The sequence below is a fragment of the Tenebrio molitor genome, chromosome 9 (genome assembly GCF_963966145.1).
Source record: "Tenebrio molitor chromosome 9, icTenMoli1.1, whole genome shotgun sequence".
NCBI classification, from domain to species: domain Eukaryota; kingdom Metazoa; phylum Arthropoda; class Insecta; order Coleoptera; family Tenebrionidae; genus Tenebrio; species Tenebrio molitor.
The window spans coordinates 9,406,216-9,424,404 of NC_091054.1; the positions used below are offsets into that span (position 1 = coordinate 9,406,216).

The 18,189-nt window shown below is 39.0% G+C and overlaps 3 protein-coding genes across 3 annotated transcripts; 1 reads left to right on the top strand and 2 right to left on the bottom strand.

The window, feature by feature from the left end:
- Nucleotides 1-299: 299 nt before the first annotated feature.
- LOC138137860 (zinc finger Y-chromosomal protein 2-like) lies at nucleotides 300-3,521 on the bottom strand. Its single transcript, XM_069057432.1, has 2 exons — nucleotides 1,522-3,521; nucleotides 300-1,458 (listed from the first exon to the last, which is right to left on the bottom strand). Exon 2 carries the CDS (start codon nucleotides 1,430-1,432, stop codon nucleotides 356-358), a length of 1,077 nt encoding a protein of 358 aa, XP_068913533.1. The 5' UTR covers nucleotides 1,433-1,458; nucleotides 1,522-3,521; the 3' UTR covers nucleotides 300-355.
- An 8,406-nt stretch (nucleotides 3,522-11,927) lies between these two features.
- On the bottom strand, nucleotides 11,928-15,309 carry LOC138137858 (zinc finger protein 711-like). The gene is made up of 2 exons (XM_069057430.1): nucleotides 15,209-15,309; nucleotides 11,928-15,145 (listed from the first exon to the last, which is right to left on the bottom strand). The coding sequence occupies exon 2, from the start codon at nucleotides 15,103-15,105 to the stop codon at nucleotides 13,240-13,242; it is 1,866 nt and encodes a 621-aa protein (XP_068913531.1). The 5' UTR covers nucleotides 15,106-15,145; nucleotides 15,209-15,309; the 3' UTR covers nucleotides 11,928-13,239.
- A 252-nt stretch (nucleotides 15,310-15,561) lies between these two features.
- On the top strand, nucleotides 15,562-18,111 carry LOC138137859 (uncharacterized). Its single transcript, XM_069057431.1, has 4 exons — nucleotides 15,562-16,127; nucleotides 16,186-16,716; nucleotides 17,371-17,622; nucleotides 17,673-18,111. The coding sequence occupies exons 1-4, from the start codon at nucleotides 15,696-15,698 to the stop codon at nucleotides 18,072-18,074; spliced, it is 1,617 nt and encodes a 538-aa protein (XP_068913532.1). The 5' UTR covers nucleotides 15,562-15,695; the 3' UTR covers nucleotides 18,075-18,111.
- The last annotated feature ends 78 nt before the right edge of the window (nucleotides 18,112-18,189 follow it).

Genomic DNA, 18,189 nt, shown 5'->3' on the forward strand with positions numbered 1-18,189 from the left:
ACCAAATTACTGTCCATTCCTAATAATGACAACAGTCGCGAATAACCGCATTTATTACAGTAAAAGTGTAAACTATGCAGAAATTTTTTATCCTAATTTATCTCCGTTCACAGTTATTACATATTAACTTTCACTTTTGTCAATTTTAATTTCAGAAAAGCAACTTTGAAATTACAATTATGCCCAGCCACGGCGGACACTTCATTTATTTAATCGGTTGTTATGGATACCGTGACGTAACACATTGAAGTGCCAATTTTGATTGAAATAAAAAAATATTTCCTTTCGAGAAAAACGACTTGAAACTTAATACTTTTATTTTCTTACGAAATTAAAAACATCACACAGGGGACAACTAACTGTACTTGACTTTATAGGAGGCGTCGTGTTTGTTGCGAATATGTTTGATCAGATTACTGTTCCACCTCGTCTTGTAGGAGCACCTCTCGCAGTCGATCCAAGTGACCTCCTCCACTACGACGGTGTGCTTGTTCCTGACGTGCTTGGTCAAAATGCTCCTGCTCTTGGCCTTATAGGGGCACTGGTCGCACCCCACCCACTGCACCTTGTCGGGGGCCGTGTGCCTGCTCAAGATGTGCTCCTTGAGCGTCGTCTTCTTCTTCGCCTTATAGGTGCAGTGTCCGCACTGGAACCAGTTGATCTCGTTGGGGGGCGTGTGCTTGCACAGCACGTGCTTCTGCATCAGACACTTCGTCTTCGACCTGTAGTCGCACTCGCCGCAGTAAAACCACTGGATCTCGTCTTGAGCCGTGTGCTTGTAGAGGACGTGCTGGTTGAGGGTGTTTTTCATCTTCGCCTTGAAGGGACAATGCGCGCATTCGTGCCACTTGATCGTTTTCAGGTCTTCGGGGGGCGTGTGCTTGCGGCTCACGTGCCGGCTCAGCTCCGACTTCACCTTGGACTTGTACAAGCACTGGGTGCACTCGTAAATGTGAGTCTCCTCGAAGGGGGTGTGCTTGTAGAGGATGTGGGTTTTGAGCTCGCCGCGGCGTTTGGCTTTGTACGAGCACTGCTCGCACTCGAACCAGTTGATCGCGTCCGAGGGGGTATGCTTGTTGAGGATATGCTGCTTTAAGTCACTGTTGTATTTGGCTTTGTATGGGCAATGTGTGCATTCGCATTTTCTGATGGTGTAAGTCTGTTCGGTCTTGACGCGACCGAGTTTCTCCGAGTTGAGTCCGGGAACCGGCACAGAATCGTAGGAATCTGACTCTATTTTGAACCTAACGCGAGAATTGTCTTCGGATTTGACACGAATGAAGTGGTCAAATATGGAATATTTTTTATCTGATTCAAAACAATTATTGTCGGGTTCCGTTTTAACAGCCGTGTTACTGTCGGAAGCATTTTTGGTTTTGTACGCTTCGTTCGCCTCTTGCTTCACCAGGTTGAGGATGCTGTCTTCAGTCATTTTACACACAATATTGATTCAGTACGCTGGAAATATTTTAGAATTTTATGGGGTTCAGATCTGCAGGAAATAGTATCTCAATTACTTACGAAATGCTTTTAAATACTAATAACATCGACTAGAATTGAGCGATTGAGGTTATGTTATTGATCCACGATTATGACAAAACATCACTGATAAAACTCATCTAACAATACGAAAATCGTGTAAAAGGACTAAAATACCTAGATTTACTTAAAACCGTGGTGCAATGGACACATTTCAGTTAAAAAACATACTATACAAAATAAATCCTGAATTTGAGGTTATGCTGAGAAAAATATTGGATTATTGACGTAAAAAAATAGATTGAATATTTTTGTTACGGAAAACGATTGTAATGTGCATAATTATAGATACCAAAATGCCGGTTTACAAAAAATATAGAAGAAAATTTAGCGTTCGTGATGCTATTTTATTTAATTTCCACAAAAAGATGCAATAAAATGGCTCGTCATTTTTTGTTACATCTGTGGGTCAATGTCAGCTGTCAATGCTGTCATTCGTGGTTGTATACGTCAATAAATAATGCCATTAAACTACTAAAATTAATATAACAGAAGAGGGTTAGTTTGTTTATAAGAGAGAATGAGATGTGGAATTTTATAATTTGTCCGTTTCGGATTAGTCAAGGTTCGAGACAAATATACAGTGTGTCTCATGCAACAACACGTGACTTGTCACTTTACTCGATTTGTTTGAGAACGTGCATTATGTCAAAATTCGAAATCTAGAACTGACAAGAGTAATGTCCATGTAAACATTCGATAAAACTATTTTATATAAAGGTAGTGCACCTTCGTATTACGTAACATTTTTTAGTTGGGTGACATTTATTGACTTTGTTAATATAGCAGGCGAAAAGTATACATAGGTATATGTTTGCATTTTTATATTTGCCGTTTAAATTATTTGCACACATTTTGAAGTAAACATAGGTAGATAAAAAATCACTCCTTTTGCAAATACAGGGGCGTCGATGAGTGCGATTGGTAACTAATTGTTCCGGGAAAAGCATTCGTCCATAAATCAATTGAACATTCTCGGTTCTGGAATTATTTGCATTGATATGTCGATTCTAGACTGACAGGAAGTCTTTCTTCTACTGACAGAAATGGGGTTAGGTTGTCATAACAAAAAAATCAAGCAGAATTCTTTAAAAACACTTTTATTTCGGAAGAGAAACAAAATTAACTCAATGATATTACTTATCTCCATAAATTTCCACAAACAGTTTTACTTCTTTCATAGGCGGCTGTAGTATTTCGACCGCAACCACCGAATTACCTGACCTAATTTGTATAGATATTGATCTAACAAAAGCATGAACTTCGCCGAAATTCAAAACGTCTACTTTCGTAACATGTTCTGGGATTGTCTTGTAGTACTTTATGGGATATGTACCCGTATTCGACTGTGGGTAACGGATTATAGTTTCTCTCAATAGCAACTTATTGTTAGCGTTATAGTAACTGTAATAGGAACCGCCACCGCTACCGTACAAAGAACTATCCACTTGACAGCTCAGATCACCGTTCTCGGGAAAATCTTTACTCACATCGCGAAAATTGCTACAACGAAAGAGTTGCGGCGACGATGTGGTCTGGTAGGAGTAGCGGTAGTACCAAGGATTCGACGTAGTCCTGTAGTAGTACCAAGGTCTCGACGTAGACCTGTAGTACCAAGGTCTCGACGTGGTCCTGTAGTACCAAGGTGACGTTGTGCTGTACCAGTTGCGATTGGCCGCCTCAGGGGCTTTTGTCGATGACCTGTACCTGCGGTACCAAGGATTCGACGTTGTGTTCCAGGTGCTGTAGAACAGGCGAGTTGTCGAAGGGTTTTCTCTCACCGTTTCAGTACCAATGGGGAACTCTTCTGTTGTACTTTCACCAGTGCAAGCAACCATTAAAAATGAAAAAAACACAAAACATCCCAACGTGCGCATCTTGACTTTTTGATTTTCGAGTGAAAACGAAGTACTGAAATAAATCTGGGAGATCCCTCTTATATAGGGTTTCCAACAAGTTGACACAGGTTATCGAGAATTAATTAATCAAACTTTGGAGACATTTTGTCCCAGGAATCGACAGACTGGGTGCGGTAATCAGCAAAAACACACTCTTGTGCAAACACGGTTGTTTTTGATACCTTTCCACGAAAGCTAGTCCCGGGTGTGGACAAATAAACAAAATTCTAATACCTACTACTTCTTTTTATTATCTTACAATTTACGACCGTACACTTCAACAAACAGTTTGACTTCTTCTTTGGGGGGAAGATCGATCTTGACCCAGACGTTTCCTTTGTGCTGTTTATTCTGGATGGTGACTTGTCTGGCAAAACCGTGGGTTTCCCCGAAATTGAGAATGTTCACTTTGAAGATGTAAACATGGTCCAGTTCTTTGTGGTAAAACCGCTCCTTGTTCATACTTGGAGTACTAACAATCGTATCTCTTACCAACAGTTCATATTCGATGTATTGTTTCTTGGTCCGGCTGTAGAAGTAGTTGAAATCACTACTCTTACAAACCATGTCACCATGGACGGGAAAATCTGCACTGATGTCCCTGTAACTGTTACAAACAATTTTCTCTGATGGTTCTGTTGGCGGGAGCGGCCGCCATGTTGTCGATGAAGACGATGGAAAGGAGGTTGTTGTCGATGAAGACGATGGAAAGGAGGTAGTTGTGTTAACAGGAGGTCCTGGAGGCACACAGACAGTAACCGATACTACACCCAGAAGTACTGCAAGTACGACATTCATGGCTAACTCTTCTCATGAACACTTTAAATTTTATTAAAATGTATTCTGTATCTTCTTGTATCACACCGAAAAAGGGATCAATACAGATTAGATATAGAGCTTTATGTAAATTGATCTAATTTAAATAAACTGTTGTTGTTGCGAGAGTGGCAAATAAACACCATTTTTTAAGATACGATCGTATCATATACAGGGTGTCCCAAAATTGGCGTACAAACTACTTACTACCTTATCGAGGATGCTTAAATGTACATGAAAAAAATATGGAAAAAATGTTTCCGACAAAAACAATAATTATTTTTATTATTATTATTAACGGTAATACAATGTAAACAAAGATATATTCGTAAATCATTACGTTGCAATGTTACCGTAGTGGATTTAAAATATTTTTTTCGATTTCCAAAGCTTCTAAATTCTCTATTATACAGGATTAAATATTGGTAGTGAGTGATCTTGTACTTTGTGATAATATGTACGATTAGAGGTAGCTGTCAGACAATTTCATACATATATTTCAAAATAATTGACGTGTTAAGTGCCACTTTCAAAGACCGCCAAATCAGCAAATAAGTTCAATAGAATTTTTTTAACAGTTTACCGTAATCTCTTCTAACCGTAGTGCACCGTTATAGTACGCCATTTTTAGGACACCCTGTATACATTGACTTCTTTTAGTAGTCGGTGTCAGACCAGAACAGGAAATAAGATATTTATTTGAAACATTTCCTATCGACTACTTATTTAATTATTACAACAATAAAATGTTGCAAAAGCTCCCAAACAGTGGGCACCATTTAAAATTTTTATCTTTGAGAAAACCATTCATGTTGGGAAAAAAATGGTATTAAGGTTTTCGACCATATTTTCCCTCAGAAACTCACCCTGACATTCTTGGGAGACCATTTCCTAACACCCTGTATAATTTAAAATTTGTTTTAAAAGCACGATCGGCCGGGCGCCCCTTTTCTATGATGCCTAGTGATAAAACCAGCACTGATCTCACGGTACAACGTGATTAAGAAGGACTGTTTGAGTTGGTAATGCTGAATTTTATTTTTAAGTGGTACAACTCGAGTAACTTCAGTTGTTGAGAGTTTGACACTGAAAATAATTCTGTGGCGGTCGTGAAAAAGTAGGTAAGTCGAAAATGTTAATTTTTCAGAGCAGCGATTCAAAATCCCACATCATTCCTAAAATCCTGTAATTAAATAGAAACTTCTTTCTACCTGTACTTGCTTTCAATGTAAGTAAATTTTAAACTGTGAAAATCTGAATTATTTAACTCCATGATTTATTATTAAGGTGTAAACATCGTTAACTCATTTTTGAAATTATTTGACTTACCTACTTTTTCACGATCGCCACAGAATTATTCTATATTTCAAGTTTAATTTCTTTTTACTGTTAATTTTGACACTTATAACATGTTTTAACATTCTATTTTTTTTTTCGTGTTTTGCACTTTCGATTTGAAATTAATGTAATATAATGTAATAAGAATACATATAGTTGCGCTACGCACACACATTTTCCGTATACACAAATTTATATAATTTGTTACCTAATGTCAAATGTACCTATAAAAAGTTACATAATAAAAGGTTTTCTGGATAGGATAAAACTGAAGGGATAAGAAGCATGTGAAATGTAGTAAGTGAGAAAAACTAGTTTGGTACCTATGTGTTGTTCCTTTTTATTTTTATTTATTACACAAAATAGATTGAGGAGCATTTTTGAATATAAAAGTATTTTTAAAACCTGTACAATGGTAGTTCAAGCATGAGACAGTAAAATGGCGAGACCCACGAACACGATAATCGCAAACAGTACGCACATTCCGCACAAAACGCGGTTTATACATTTCAGAGATAAGTACTCGCCGCCCCCAGATGCGAAGACGTAGTTATGATGTACTCAAGGGCGTAGCAAAGGGGGGGGGGGCCAGGTGGGCCCGGCCCACCCCAGAATTTTTCTGGCCCACCCCAGAATAAAAGTGAAACACTTATTAAAAACAAGATACATCTGCAATAATCTAAAAAAAAAATCACACGAAAGCACTGAAATGGAATGCTAAAAATTCTCGAAAAATTCGGTGTTTATTCAGTGATTATATCAATTTTCTTTCACAGGCTTAACTTAATCTATGTAGATCTATGTCTGTGGTCGGTCAGCAGCGGTGGTTTAAAAGTGGTTTTTTGTTTGACACTGCCAGAATTTGAGAATTTTCTCCTGTATGAACGGATTTGGAGCCTTTAATGGGCTTGTCGAACAAAACAACTTTGTATTCAACTCGTTCGTATGTAAATTGGGCTTTTTTGGCACTCGTAGGCCCACTCATGCCAAACAAAGCCCAATTTACACAGAAATTCGTTAAATAAACTATATAAGTACCGAGTGACTATAAATGATTGAAAATTATTTTGTTAGGTTGGTAACACATTTGAAATCTTTAGTTGGCAACATCGTTGGCATGACACAGGCAATTTTTAAAATTAAAACAAACGTCAAAAAAATCTAAATCGACAATGTACTTCGTGACTTAACCTAACCTAAATAGGAATGATTGACTGATGATGCACGAGAAGACTTGCACTACCAACTGCATCAGTGTTGCCAATCCACTATTTTCCTTCAATCATTTATAGTCACTCGGTATATACTATTAAAATCTGGCCCACCCCAGCGAAAAATCATTGCTACGCCCTTGGATGTACTCCATAGTCGTCCTGAGAGTAGCCAAAGTGGTGGTCGTGTGTCGATTCGAGGTGGTGGCACTCGTGTGTCGGTGGTGGTTCACAGTGTGTCTCTACATTTGGTGAAACATCACAACTGAAGTCGCACTCGTCACCCATTTTGGTCGCAAAATGTATTGATGTTCATCGACAGAAAACTTGAAAGGATTCAAGTCTGATTACACTCGAATCTACCTACTCACACCCATTAGTAGTTAGTCATTATGTTTCAGGAACTTGCCGGGTTTATCTCGATGCATTTTCCTGTCTTTCAAGGTTTAGATAAGAAATTGATCATGGACGGTTTCGGTTGTGAAAAGGTTTTAAAAGATTGCTGAACCTTGTTATAAAAGTGCAGTCGTTAAAAAAAATAACTTCTCTTCGTGTTTAACTTCGCTCTAGAGCAAAGTAAAGAAATTGTATTTTCAAGTTTTTTTGTAGTCAGAAAATTTAAAATGACTTTCAAATGTTTGGTCGATTTTGCAATGTTGGTGACACTGTTGATTTCGTAGCAGATGTTAACTGTAGTCAGTCAAATCTGTTTAGTCACGGAACCGAATCCAGAAGAATGTGGAATAGATAGAGGGAGTAGCAGGAGCAAATATTGGTAAAAAAATGTATTATTGACCATTACATGTTTTGCGATGTTACTTCTACATATTCAACTTTTTTATACCATAAGAACTTTTGAGTGTATCTAGTTCTGTGGTGTATTGAGATGGCGGAAAGGACATGACAAGAAACGGTTTATTTTTTTGTAAATGAAACTTGAAAATTATGTAAATAGGTTATTTTATGTAGTAGCAAAACAAAAAAAAAGTGTAATATGGAAATGATCTAAGAACAGATCTCTATCACGAGTTTCCAAAACAATATTTCTCGTGTATCGTATTAGATCCTTGTCAGTTGAAGATGTGCACTTTGAAAGTGATCACATTCCCTACCAAAAACTCGGCTATTTGATCCTTTACAAAGTAACAAAAAGTCTGCGGGTCCGTGAAAAGCTGGTCCTTCTTGCTCAAGCTCGAGCAGTGCTGCCTCGCCAACAGTCTCCTTCCCTTAACAGTGTCGAGAACCTCGATCTCAAACTTGAAGTCGTCTTTGAACGGTCCTATTACCTGGACGGTCCACAAAAATTTGTCGTCGACTTCTCTCGCGCAAACCAGTCGAAACAATTGATTGTAGAACTTAATTATGTCGCATTTCATTTGGTGGCGTAACAACTCTTTGCAAATTCGCGCCGAATTCGGTTTCAATTTTTGATGATTGATCTGGATGTGGTCGACCAGATCCATCGCGGTTCCTTTCCAGGCGCAAGGTGTGAACTCGGCGATGGGACAATCCAAGTCTCCGTGTTCGCAACACGCTTGGTGCTGTCCGATCTTCTCCCCTTTGCAGACGTAAGTGCAGCCATTCTTCTGGTACTTGCATGGGTAGTCGAGCAAGTTGGCCATTTTATCAAAATTCACGTTTCTCATGGCGTGGGGGATCCGCGCACAAGAGTTACATGAAGACAGGTGTTGTCGTCTGCAGTCGACACACCTGAGAATTGAATTTTTGAAACAATAGTAAATCGGCGGTACGACCAACTCGGAACACGACGAACACTTCAGCAACGACAACATTTCATCATTGGTCTTTTCTTGGTCGTCGGTACTGATCTCGTCACCGAACTCGATCCTGCCGACAACGAACGGGGAAACCTCGGTACGACTTGTTACAGATTCAAGAGAGAACTCGGTGGGATTCATCTCTTCGTAACTTGTTGTTTTGAAGTCGATCGATGCGCGTTTGTTCCCATTTGCAACTCGTAACCGACACGTGTAAGTCTTGACGGAGAGTTCATACTGACAAGTATAAATTGAACATTGCAACGTTTTGTCGTTCGAGTCATACTGTATCTCGATCAGGAGCAACATTTTGTCGTGGTTGACAAAATGGTGGTAGTTGTTGGAATGCGACATATCTATTTTGAACTCGCCGTTCGTCAAAAACATGTTGTGGTGTTCGTTTTGACAATGATGAAGCACCGTGGGACGAGACCCTTTCCAAGAACATGAAATTGGTTCGCTGACGGGGCACGGGATGATTGCAAATCGACAGTTTTTCTCGTGTTCGGGGACGTCTTTGGGAAAAAGTTGTTCATGACAACCTTCGGAGTCGTATCGGCAAGGGAAATTGATGAGTTCGCAGATGGCTTCAAACGAGATATTTTTTATGCACTGGGTACTTTGTGGCACTTCACATCGTCCACAAAAACTGCTTTGGTTGTTTACGGAAACGGATATGGGAAAATACGATAAATATTGACCGCACAACGTACATTTTAGTTTGTCCAGATTTTGGTTGGAAATTAAATCGTGGAAATTCATGGGAAATATAGAAAAGAAAGATTTGGGTGTGGTGAAAATGGTATTTTTTCGGTCTCACTGCGATAGAGGAATCTTTCACTTTTACTGGAAAAATCGATAACATCGAGTTATCTAATCTTCACTTTATACAGGGTGGTCCCGATATAACCTGCCAAAAAAATTCTGGGTCATTAGAAGGATCTAACAAGTCCAAAAAAGCCCTTTTCATTAGGTCCAAAGTAATGGGGATGGATTAACCCCTATCCACACCCATTCGACGCTGCTGACCACAAAAATACGTACCTACTCAAGAATTAATTGTTGGTGTTTGTAAGGATGATAGTATCTAAGCAACATAGCTACCTGAATCGTTTATGACAAATCTCAAATCTGACAAACTAAATCAAATTAATGACATTTATTGAAAACGCTGTACACTGTGTGCGTTAATTCACCAGCTTATTTAGGTACAAAAGCTGATTTTGTAGACTGAGATGAATGAGTAATAAATAAAGTAGAGGTAGTGTGTGCAAAATTGTGGAAGAACTGTGTAATAAGAGTATCGTCTTAATTGTGGTTAAATAGCCGAAATAATGTATTGAATTTATTTACACTTTACATATTCGTACTTTCAACTCTAACTGAGAATATCTACTAACTAATGAAAGGTAAACTAGACTAGAAAAATTATTTTATAATAAATGTTCTGTGTGCCTTTCGTTGGCATTTAAGCACATTTGAGTACGCCGGTACCAATTTTCATAAACAGAATTCAGCATTTCTGGGTTTTTACGAATCTGGTTCGCGGCGTCTGTTACGCGTTTCTGGAGTTGGCCTTTTGTATTTATTTCAACTTCGTATACCAAATCTTTCGTGTGGCCTCAAAAATTAAAATCTAGAGGGGTTAAATGGAGGATCGGGGACGCCATCGTATTGGAATCAGTCAGAACCAACCAGACACAAATGCAGATGTAGCTCCACAAAAGTACAACGGGACGGAAGGACTCCTTCAGGAAAACGCTCGCCGTAGGTATGGTCGTCGCTTTACCGGTCTTGAATTACCACGTGTTTCGCCATAGAGTAAATACAAATCGGCGTATTCTTGTTTTGTGAATTTCATAACTTTTTGAAGGATTCGCAAATTTAAAATTAAACTTGACAAATGTCATAGGTGTTACAGGTACCGTTGCTAAAGAAATTGCAGCCAAGTAACCAGAATTACCTTTTTAAAACCGATTAACTCATTAGCGTACAGCAAATTTTGACCAAATTTTCAATTATTTTTATCTCGAAAACGAAAAGGCTTTTATTAGAAACATTTTTTGTGTATGAGTTCTACTCATCGTCACCTATTACTGGATTTCTTCTGGCAGGTTATATCGGGACCACCCTGTATAGAGATAACGCTTTGTATTTTTCTACAGGCTGTCTCGGCTAAGACTTTCGAGCCTAATATCTCGGTTATTTGCCAACGGATTTTTATGAAATTTAAAATGCAGATATTTTAGACCGTGAAAGTTCAATTAGTAATAATAAAATTATCTCAAGTTTAAAAATGTAATTTTAACACATGTTTCCTTTATCGAAAATTATGCGCGATTATTATTAGATTGTTAAACATTAAAAAATAGGGGTCTACACAAACAATTAAGTAAATCACTTGTCTGATTCAACGAAAAGATTAGATTTTGACGTTAAAAATGTAATGTAAAATTTGAAGGTATTTGAGCAGTTATCTTATGAAACAATTGATGATTAATTGCTAAGCAACATTTTGTACACCCTTTAAAGTCTGTCAAAATTGAGCGCGCTTTATTAGAAACGTCAAATTGTGAAAATTTATTGAAAATACTCTAAAAATAGACTACAGCGGCAGAAATTTCAATATTGTTGAAAAAGGAAAAAAATTTTACCTATGGAGAGTGTCGTAAGAACTTCAATGACACAGTTCGTTTTCTCGTGGAACACTATCCAAATGTAGGCTTTACAAAATATAAGGTTAAGAGAATCGTCAATTTATTTGAAGACACGGGAAGCGTACGTGAACTAAATTACCTTGCTAAAATATCCCGATCGTGTTTTAGTCCTTTATGGAAGAATTAAAGCATCCAGTATAATAAATTACGCCCAAATGTTGTCTTTAACTTCGTAAGAGTGTATAAGGTTAGCAAGATTAATGTCAAATTATGTCACCTGCGTTTGTGCGACAAGGGGTGACCAAAATTCGGCAAAATTGCGCGTTTGTTTCATACGCGTCTACGTTTTTGCATTTGCAGCCACGTTTAACACAGTTTTTTTCTGTTTTCTTGCAAACCAGACGTCTTTCGTGGACGAGTTTATCCCTACAGCATTTTTTATTGACGATCTTTTTTTTTTTGATGTAAATCTTAAGTGATTCAACATTTTAAAAAGGCATGTAAAAATTACGATTTTAAGACTTGGGTGATTGCATTAATGGGATTTTATTCTTCATCGTCTAAAATATCTGCATTTTAAATTACACAAAAATCCGCTAGAAACTAACTGAGTTTTTAGGCTCGAAAATCTTAGCTGAGACACCCTGTATATTCGCAAAAAACAAGAGCGATAGATGCAAAGTACGTTCAGAAACGCTTTTTATAATAATTTCTTTTGATGTCGACTATTCCGCAACATTGTTTTGATTTCAATTCGGATTTTAATAACAAATTGAGTTTATGCAACATGTTAAATTTTTTATGTACAATTTGTCGAAAGGAAAAATGCAATTATAAACGAAATTTGAATAAATATGACACTCTGAAACAATATTGCCAACCTTGCACCCCATTAAAGAAAAACATTTGTAATCAATCCACATAAAAATATATCTACGGTGTGATCAAGAATGACTGAATCTGTTGGTAACAATGAAATTTGGTGAATTTGAAATTTACCATCAAAGGTTCATTTTTGTAATAGTATAAACATAACCGGCATAACCAAAAATGTTTTTAATGTCATCTCAAGTTAAAAAATCCGGTCAGTGCCAATTACGAGACAAAAAACACCAGTACTTTTCAATTGTTTCATTGCCAACACACTCAGTCATTGTTGATCACGCTGTATTTATTTGTACGGTGTCAAAGGTAAATCTTTCGCTCTATTTCGCTATTCACTCCGATTCAGTCGTAATTAACTTGGAAATTATTTTTCGTGCCGCCGGCCGGAATCGCCGAAATCGTCCAGAAACCCGGCCTAGTTCGGCTAAAAGTAGGGATTTTGAGTTGTCATCGGTTTCGGGTGGCATGTGTTATCAGGATTCTGTCAAACGTCAAAGTTAATTCTGTGCATGGCTCGTTAAAAATGTTTGTCTATTCACAATAACGTAAGTACAAACCTCAAAGAAGCAATATTGTACTAAAATTAATTAACGAAAATTACGTTTTACGCGACTTCTTGAACATGAGCTTGTGTTTCTACGAGTATTATACCAAATGTTTCAGGAAAATGTCAAAAAAAAACCAAATTAATAAAATTTGATAAATGTCAGGAAACAATAGCGATGTTGATTTTAAAATTTAAATGTTTAAGTGTTGGCAACACAAAAAATGTCCCTAATACCAATTATTAAAACAGGTGCTTTAACTTTTATTTAACAAATATCCGCAGAAGCTGGCACAAAACATTTTGTGAATCACACGTCCAGAAACGGTTTTGCGAGTACTCGCATTTGCATGCCTCGGCTATCCGCCTCGGCCCGCAAACTTCCTCGGACTCGTAAACGTGCCGTTTCTGGCCTAGTGATACAAATAACTACATATTACATAATGTGTGAATTTTTTGCATAGCACCAGCGCAAGAACTTCGATATTTTTTGAACGTCACAACGTTTGCAAATTTATTGAAAATACTGGTTCTGCGATAATAATAGACCCCTTTGCGACCGAAATGCTTTATTTAGTTTGCTTTGTGCACCCCCTCCTTAAACTCGTCGTCTCCTGGGACATGTTTAGTCCTGACGTGCCTCCTCAAACTCTGCCTTGTCTTGGCTTTGAAAGAGCAGCGACAGCACTCGATCCACTGTATGTCCTCGTTGGCCGTGTGCTTCACGATCACGTGTTCCGTCAACGACCACTTCCTCTTCGTCCGGAACGTGCACTGGTCGCACTCGAACCAATCGACGTCCTCGTCCGAGGTGTGCTTGAAGAGAACGTGCCGCTTCAACACCCTATTCCATTTGGTCCTGTACGTGCACTGCTCGCATTCGAACCACTTAATGTCGTTCTCGTCGGCGTGCTTCTCCGTCTTGTGCACCTTCAGCTTCGCCTCGACCTTCGCCTTGAAGGGACACTCGTCGCACCGGAACCACGCGATGGACTCGGGGGCCGTGTGCCGGCACAACACGTGGATCTTCAAGTTGCCCCGCTCCTTCGCCCGGAACGGACACTGCGCGCACTCGAACCACTTGATATCCTCGCTGGCGGCGTGCTTGGCGGTGGCGTGCCGCCGTAGTATGTGGTTCCACTTCGACTTGAAGGGGCACTCGTCGCACCGGAACCACTTGATGTCCTCGGGGGGCAGGTGGATCATCTCGTGCGATTGCAAGTGCACCTTCTTCTTGGTCTTGTAGGGACACTTGTCACATTTAAACCACTTGACGGCCTCTGCCGCCGTGTACTTCACCAGGAGGCGCTCGTTCGCCGCCAGGTGAGCCGCGTGACGCTCCGCCAGGTGACGCTGCAAGTCCACTTCTTGCCGCGACTTGAAAGCGCACCGACCACATTCGAACCACTCGGTCTGCCCCAGAGCTGCGTGTCTGGCGACCTCGTGATTCTTCAGTGTGGATTTCTGTTTGGCTCTGTAGTCGCAAAGCGTGCACGAGAACCACTGAATGTCTTTGGGAGGCGAGTGCTTGTAGAGTTGGTGCTTACGCAAGTTGTCGTTGTGTTTGGTCTTGAAGGGGCACTTGTCACAGTGGTGCCAGCGGACGGCGTCGGGGGCGGAGTGCTTGCTTATGGTGTGGCGTTTCAGCGTGATCTTCTGCTTGGCTCTGTAGGGGCAACGGGGGCACGCGAACCACTCCGCACTTTCGTCTGTGGTGTGTTTCGCGTTCAAGTGTTTTTTCAAATTGGTCTTGTACCTCGTCTTGAAGAGACATTGTTCGCATTCATACCACTCCGCGTTCGTCGACGAGTTAAATGAAGTCTCTTTCGAATCGCCTGAACACGCGCTTTTTAAGTGCTCCAGCCAGTGCAAGACCGAGTGTGTTTTAAACTGACACTTATTGCACATATAACACTTCACTTTAAAATCTACTGATGATTTATCCCCCCAATGAGTGTCTCTGAAGTGTTGCGCCAAAAACGTTGAAAAGTTTGTTTCAAACTTGCAATATTTACATTGATACATTTCTAAGGTTTTTCCGCAACCGTACAACTCATTTTTGCTGATGACATGTCTGATGGAATGCTTATCTAATTTGTTTTTGTGTTGTGTTTTGAAACAACATTGACCACATTCAAACCACTTTGTACGAGATTCTCTACCTCCATTGGGCTCCTTACAATGTCCACTTTCCCCATGTCTGAGCCAATACAAATAAGAATGAGTCTCAAAGCTGCAGATTCTGCAAATATATGTATTGATACAGTCAACTCTTGAAAAACTGTCTCCACATTCTCTCAATTCTACACTGTGGTCTCTAACGTGTTGTCTCAAAAATACCATCATATCCGTTTCAAATTTGCATCGTTTGCAACAGTATTTCTCTACACCACTTGTTACACAGTTGAATAATTTTGAAAAATTGAAGTGAGCTTCCATTGGAAGAAAGTGGCGTTATCACAGGTACCAAATTTCTGTCCTAAAATTGGAGATGTTTAATGTTACCGTTATAGAGACATGTCTCCATGTCGAAGCATCTTACCAAGTGTAAATTTGTTTATAAAAAACGGTAACAATCATAATCTAATATTGAGTACATAACCTCAACGTCTATATTGTAGTAGTTCAAACGTACTACATTCTGGGGTACGTTCGTACATAACAGATGCAGAAGCAGAACTTCCAAGGCGTTAGAGAAATTACGCTTAAGGCTATTTATTGTTGGTCGTGTTTTCAATTATTCAATTAGGACGAAAAACATATTTTCAGGCGACCTTAATAAAAACGCTAATTAATTTTTCTCAAGAACGGACGAAAAGTAATTCTTTTTCGAACGCACTGTTTCGGACGCCATAGATAATCGGACGCTGAATCGTGGCGCCATTTGTTGGTCTGTTCAGTAAGTTAACAACGAAACCGACAAAACTGACTGAAAGGTGAAAACAAATGAATATTTGACAGTTAAATATAACCAAAGTGTTTTATTCGTCCGAAAAAGTTTATCCTTTATTTCTGCTGTATATAAGAAAATGAACGTTCACATGGTCGATAGCGACAGCGAAAGTGATGAAATGTCTAATGCGCCGCCGGACATCGCAGACGAAAAAAATCTAAACTTGCTTCCGAAAAAGTCTGGGGACCTGTATAAAAAGCAATACAGTGTTTTCATACAATGGTGCAACGAGAAAAAAATAACTGAATACAATGAAAATGTCTTGCTTGCTTTCTTTTCTCAAAAAGCGGAGAAATATAAATCTTCGACTTTATGGTCTACATTTTCAATGTTAAAAGCAACTTTAATTGCAAAAAATAACATAAACATTGGGAGTTATCCAAAACTCATGGCATACTTGAAAAGACAAAACGTAGGCTACAAAGCGAAAAAGTCTAATGTATTCACAAAATCAGAGATAAATACATTTTTGCTCCAAGCACCCGATGACACTTACCTCATGTGTAAAGTGAGTATAATTTTATAAAACTTGTTTGATTTTTATGTTGTATGTTAATATTTTCTAGGTTTGCCTGATATTCGGTTTAGCTGGCGGATGTCGCCGACAAGAATTACGCGATATCAGTATTGACAATATTGAAGATAGAAATGATGTCTTGTTGGTAAAAATTCCAGACGCAGCAACTGGAAAGTGGAGAATATTTGCTGTCACGGACAAAGTTTGTGAGGGAAGAAGTGCATTGGAAATTTATCATAAATATGTGTCATTAAGACCTATTTATGTTACTCATAAAACTTTCTTCATCTCCTACCGCAATGGTAGATGTAACAATCAAGTTGTTGGGATACACACCTTCGCAAAGATACCTAGTATTATCGCTAAATATTTAAATCTGCCAGATACAAACAACTACACGGGGCACTGCTTCCGCAAAACGGCTGTTTCATTAGCAAATGCAGGTGCTGACATTATGACATTGAAAGGCCAGCGGGGTTGGCGCTCATCACCAGTAGCGGAACGCTACGTAGAAGACTCCCCTTCCAATAAATTAAAAATGACCAACGAAATTTTGAATGACAATAAGTTGATAAGTCAAGTGAGTAAAAATAATAATGGTAAAAGTAAAAAAAACGGGAAATGAAATTTTTCCTAATGTAAATTTGGTTTTAAATATTTGTCAGTTGACAGTACTTATCAAATAATTTTTAAAAATGTTATTGAATTATTTATTTATAAACTGACATACCGTCAAATAATTCTAACCTATTTCTAAAAACCATTTTCAAACTATAACAAAAATGAAAAAAATTGTCTCATTTTTTTGATATTTTCCGTTTTTTTTTTAATTCAGCTGTATGAGCGCTTCGGTAAGTACAGTCATGTTCAAATAAATTTGGGACTACTGTTGTAACGTAACTCTCAATTTCACTTGTTCATATAAATCTGGGACAATTTTTTTTTTGGGTTTTAAATGTGACTGCAAGCAGTTAATTAATTAACATTTTATTAAAAAAATATTTTGGCTGAAATTAACAATTCAATGGTTGTTATTTTATTCTCATTAGGCATTTTGCGGTAAAATTGTTTTGAAAAGTATAATCATTTGTCAACTTTGACAAATAAATGAAATCTGTTAAATTTTTCTGGCAGCAAAAAATCCATGGAAATATTGTTCAATGTTCATTACCCTCGAAAAATAAAGTTGTCCCAGATTTATCTGAACATGACTGTACATGTGTTTTGTTTGTAGAACCGCTGGACAGTAACTCAATTGGAAGCCCTGATCGCCCAGTACAAAACGTATCCAGTGTTGTACAGCAACAGTCACCAGGACCGCGACAACGTAGACTTAAAAAACCAATACCTGAGCCAAATCGTGCAGGCCTTGCAGTCCGCTCGTCCCGGAGTCACCGCAGTGGACGTGCTCTCCCAGTGGAACAACCTCATCATCAAGTACATGCAAGCCGCGCGACTCCAGCTCCAAGGACCCACCGGGACTGAAGTAAGTGAGAAGATGTGGTCGCAGCCCGCCCTACATTTTTGCCGTTACAGGAGGCCCACTTGTGGTACATCAAAAAAATGGACTTTCTGGAACAGGCGTGTCTGGCGGACGTGAAAGTAGAAGTCAACGCGGATGATCAGGAGATTTTCGAGTCCGAGATGATCACGGAAATGCACGATTTGTGGGAGAACGGGGCCGAGGTGGATCCGTTGGAGTCTTCGTCGAGGGTTATGGTGAAAGAGGAAGGGGATTCCCCGCCGACGAAGGAGTTCAGAGAGGACGAGGACACGCGGGAGTCGTTTTCGTGGAGCGATAGGGCGAGTAAGGATGAGAACGACGTGTTCGGGGAGTTTGTGGCGGCGGAGTTGAAAAAGATTGCGGATGAGAGAATACGGCAAGACACTCTTCTTGAGATACATAATGTATTGCATAAAGCGCTGACAAAGAAGTGATTGTGTATAGTGTTACAATAAATATTTTTATATCGTGGTTAAATTCTTTTTTACCTTTCTTCATACTAACGCAGCAAATGTTTCAAGTGTCCTCCATTAGCTTGAAGACATGCTT

What these genes read in the sequence shown, in the direction of transcription:
- LOC138137860 (XM_069057432.1), bottom strand. Translation starts at nt 1,432, where the DNA reads ATGACTGAAGACAGCATCCTCAACCTGGTGAAGCAAGAGGCGAACGAA.
- LOC138137858 (XM_069057430.1), bottom strand. Translation starts at nt 15,105, where the DNA reads ATGGAAGCTCACTTCAATTTTTCAAAATTATTCAACTGTGTAACAAGT.
- LOC138137859 (XM_069057431.1), top strand. Translation starts at nt 15,696, where the DNA reads ATGAACGTTCACATGGTCGATAGCGACAGCGAAAGTGATGAAATGTCT. An exon ending in ACAATAAGTTGATAAGTCAA is followed by an intron (nt 16,717 to 17,370) that starts GTGAGTAAAAAT and finishes TTTTGTTTGTAG; the next exon opens with AACCGCTGGACAGTAACTCA. An exon ending in AAGGACCCACCGGGACTGAA is followed by an intron (nt 17,623 to 17,672) that starts GTAAGTGAGAAG and finishes TTGCCGTTACAG; the next exon opens with GAGGCCCACTTGTGGTACAT.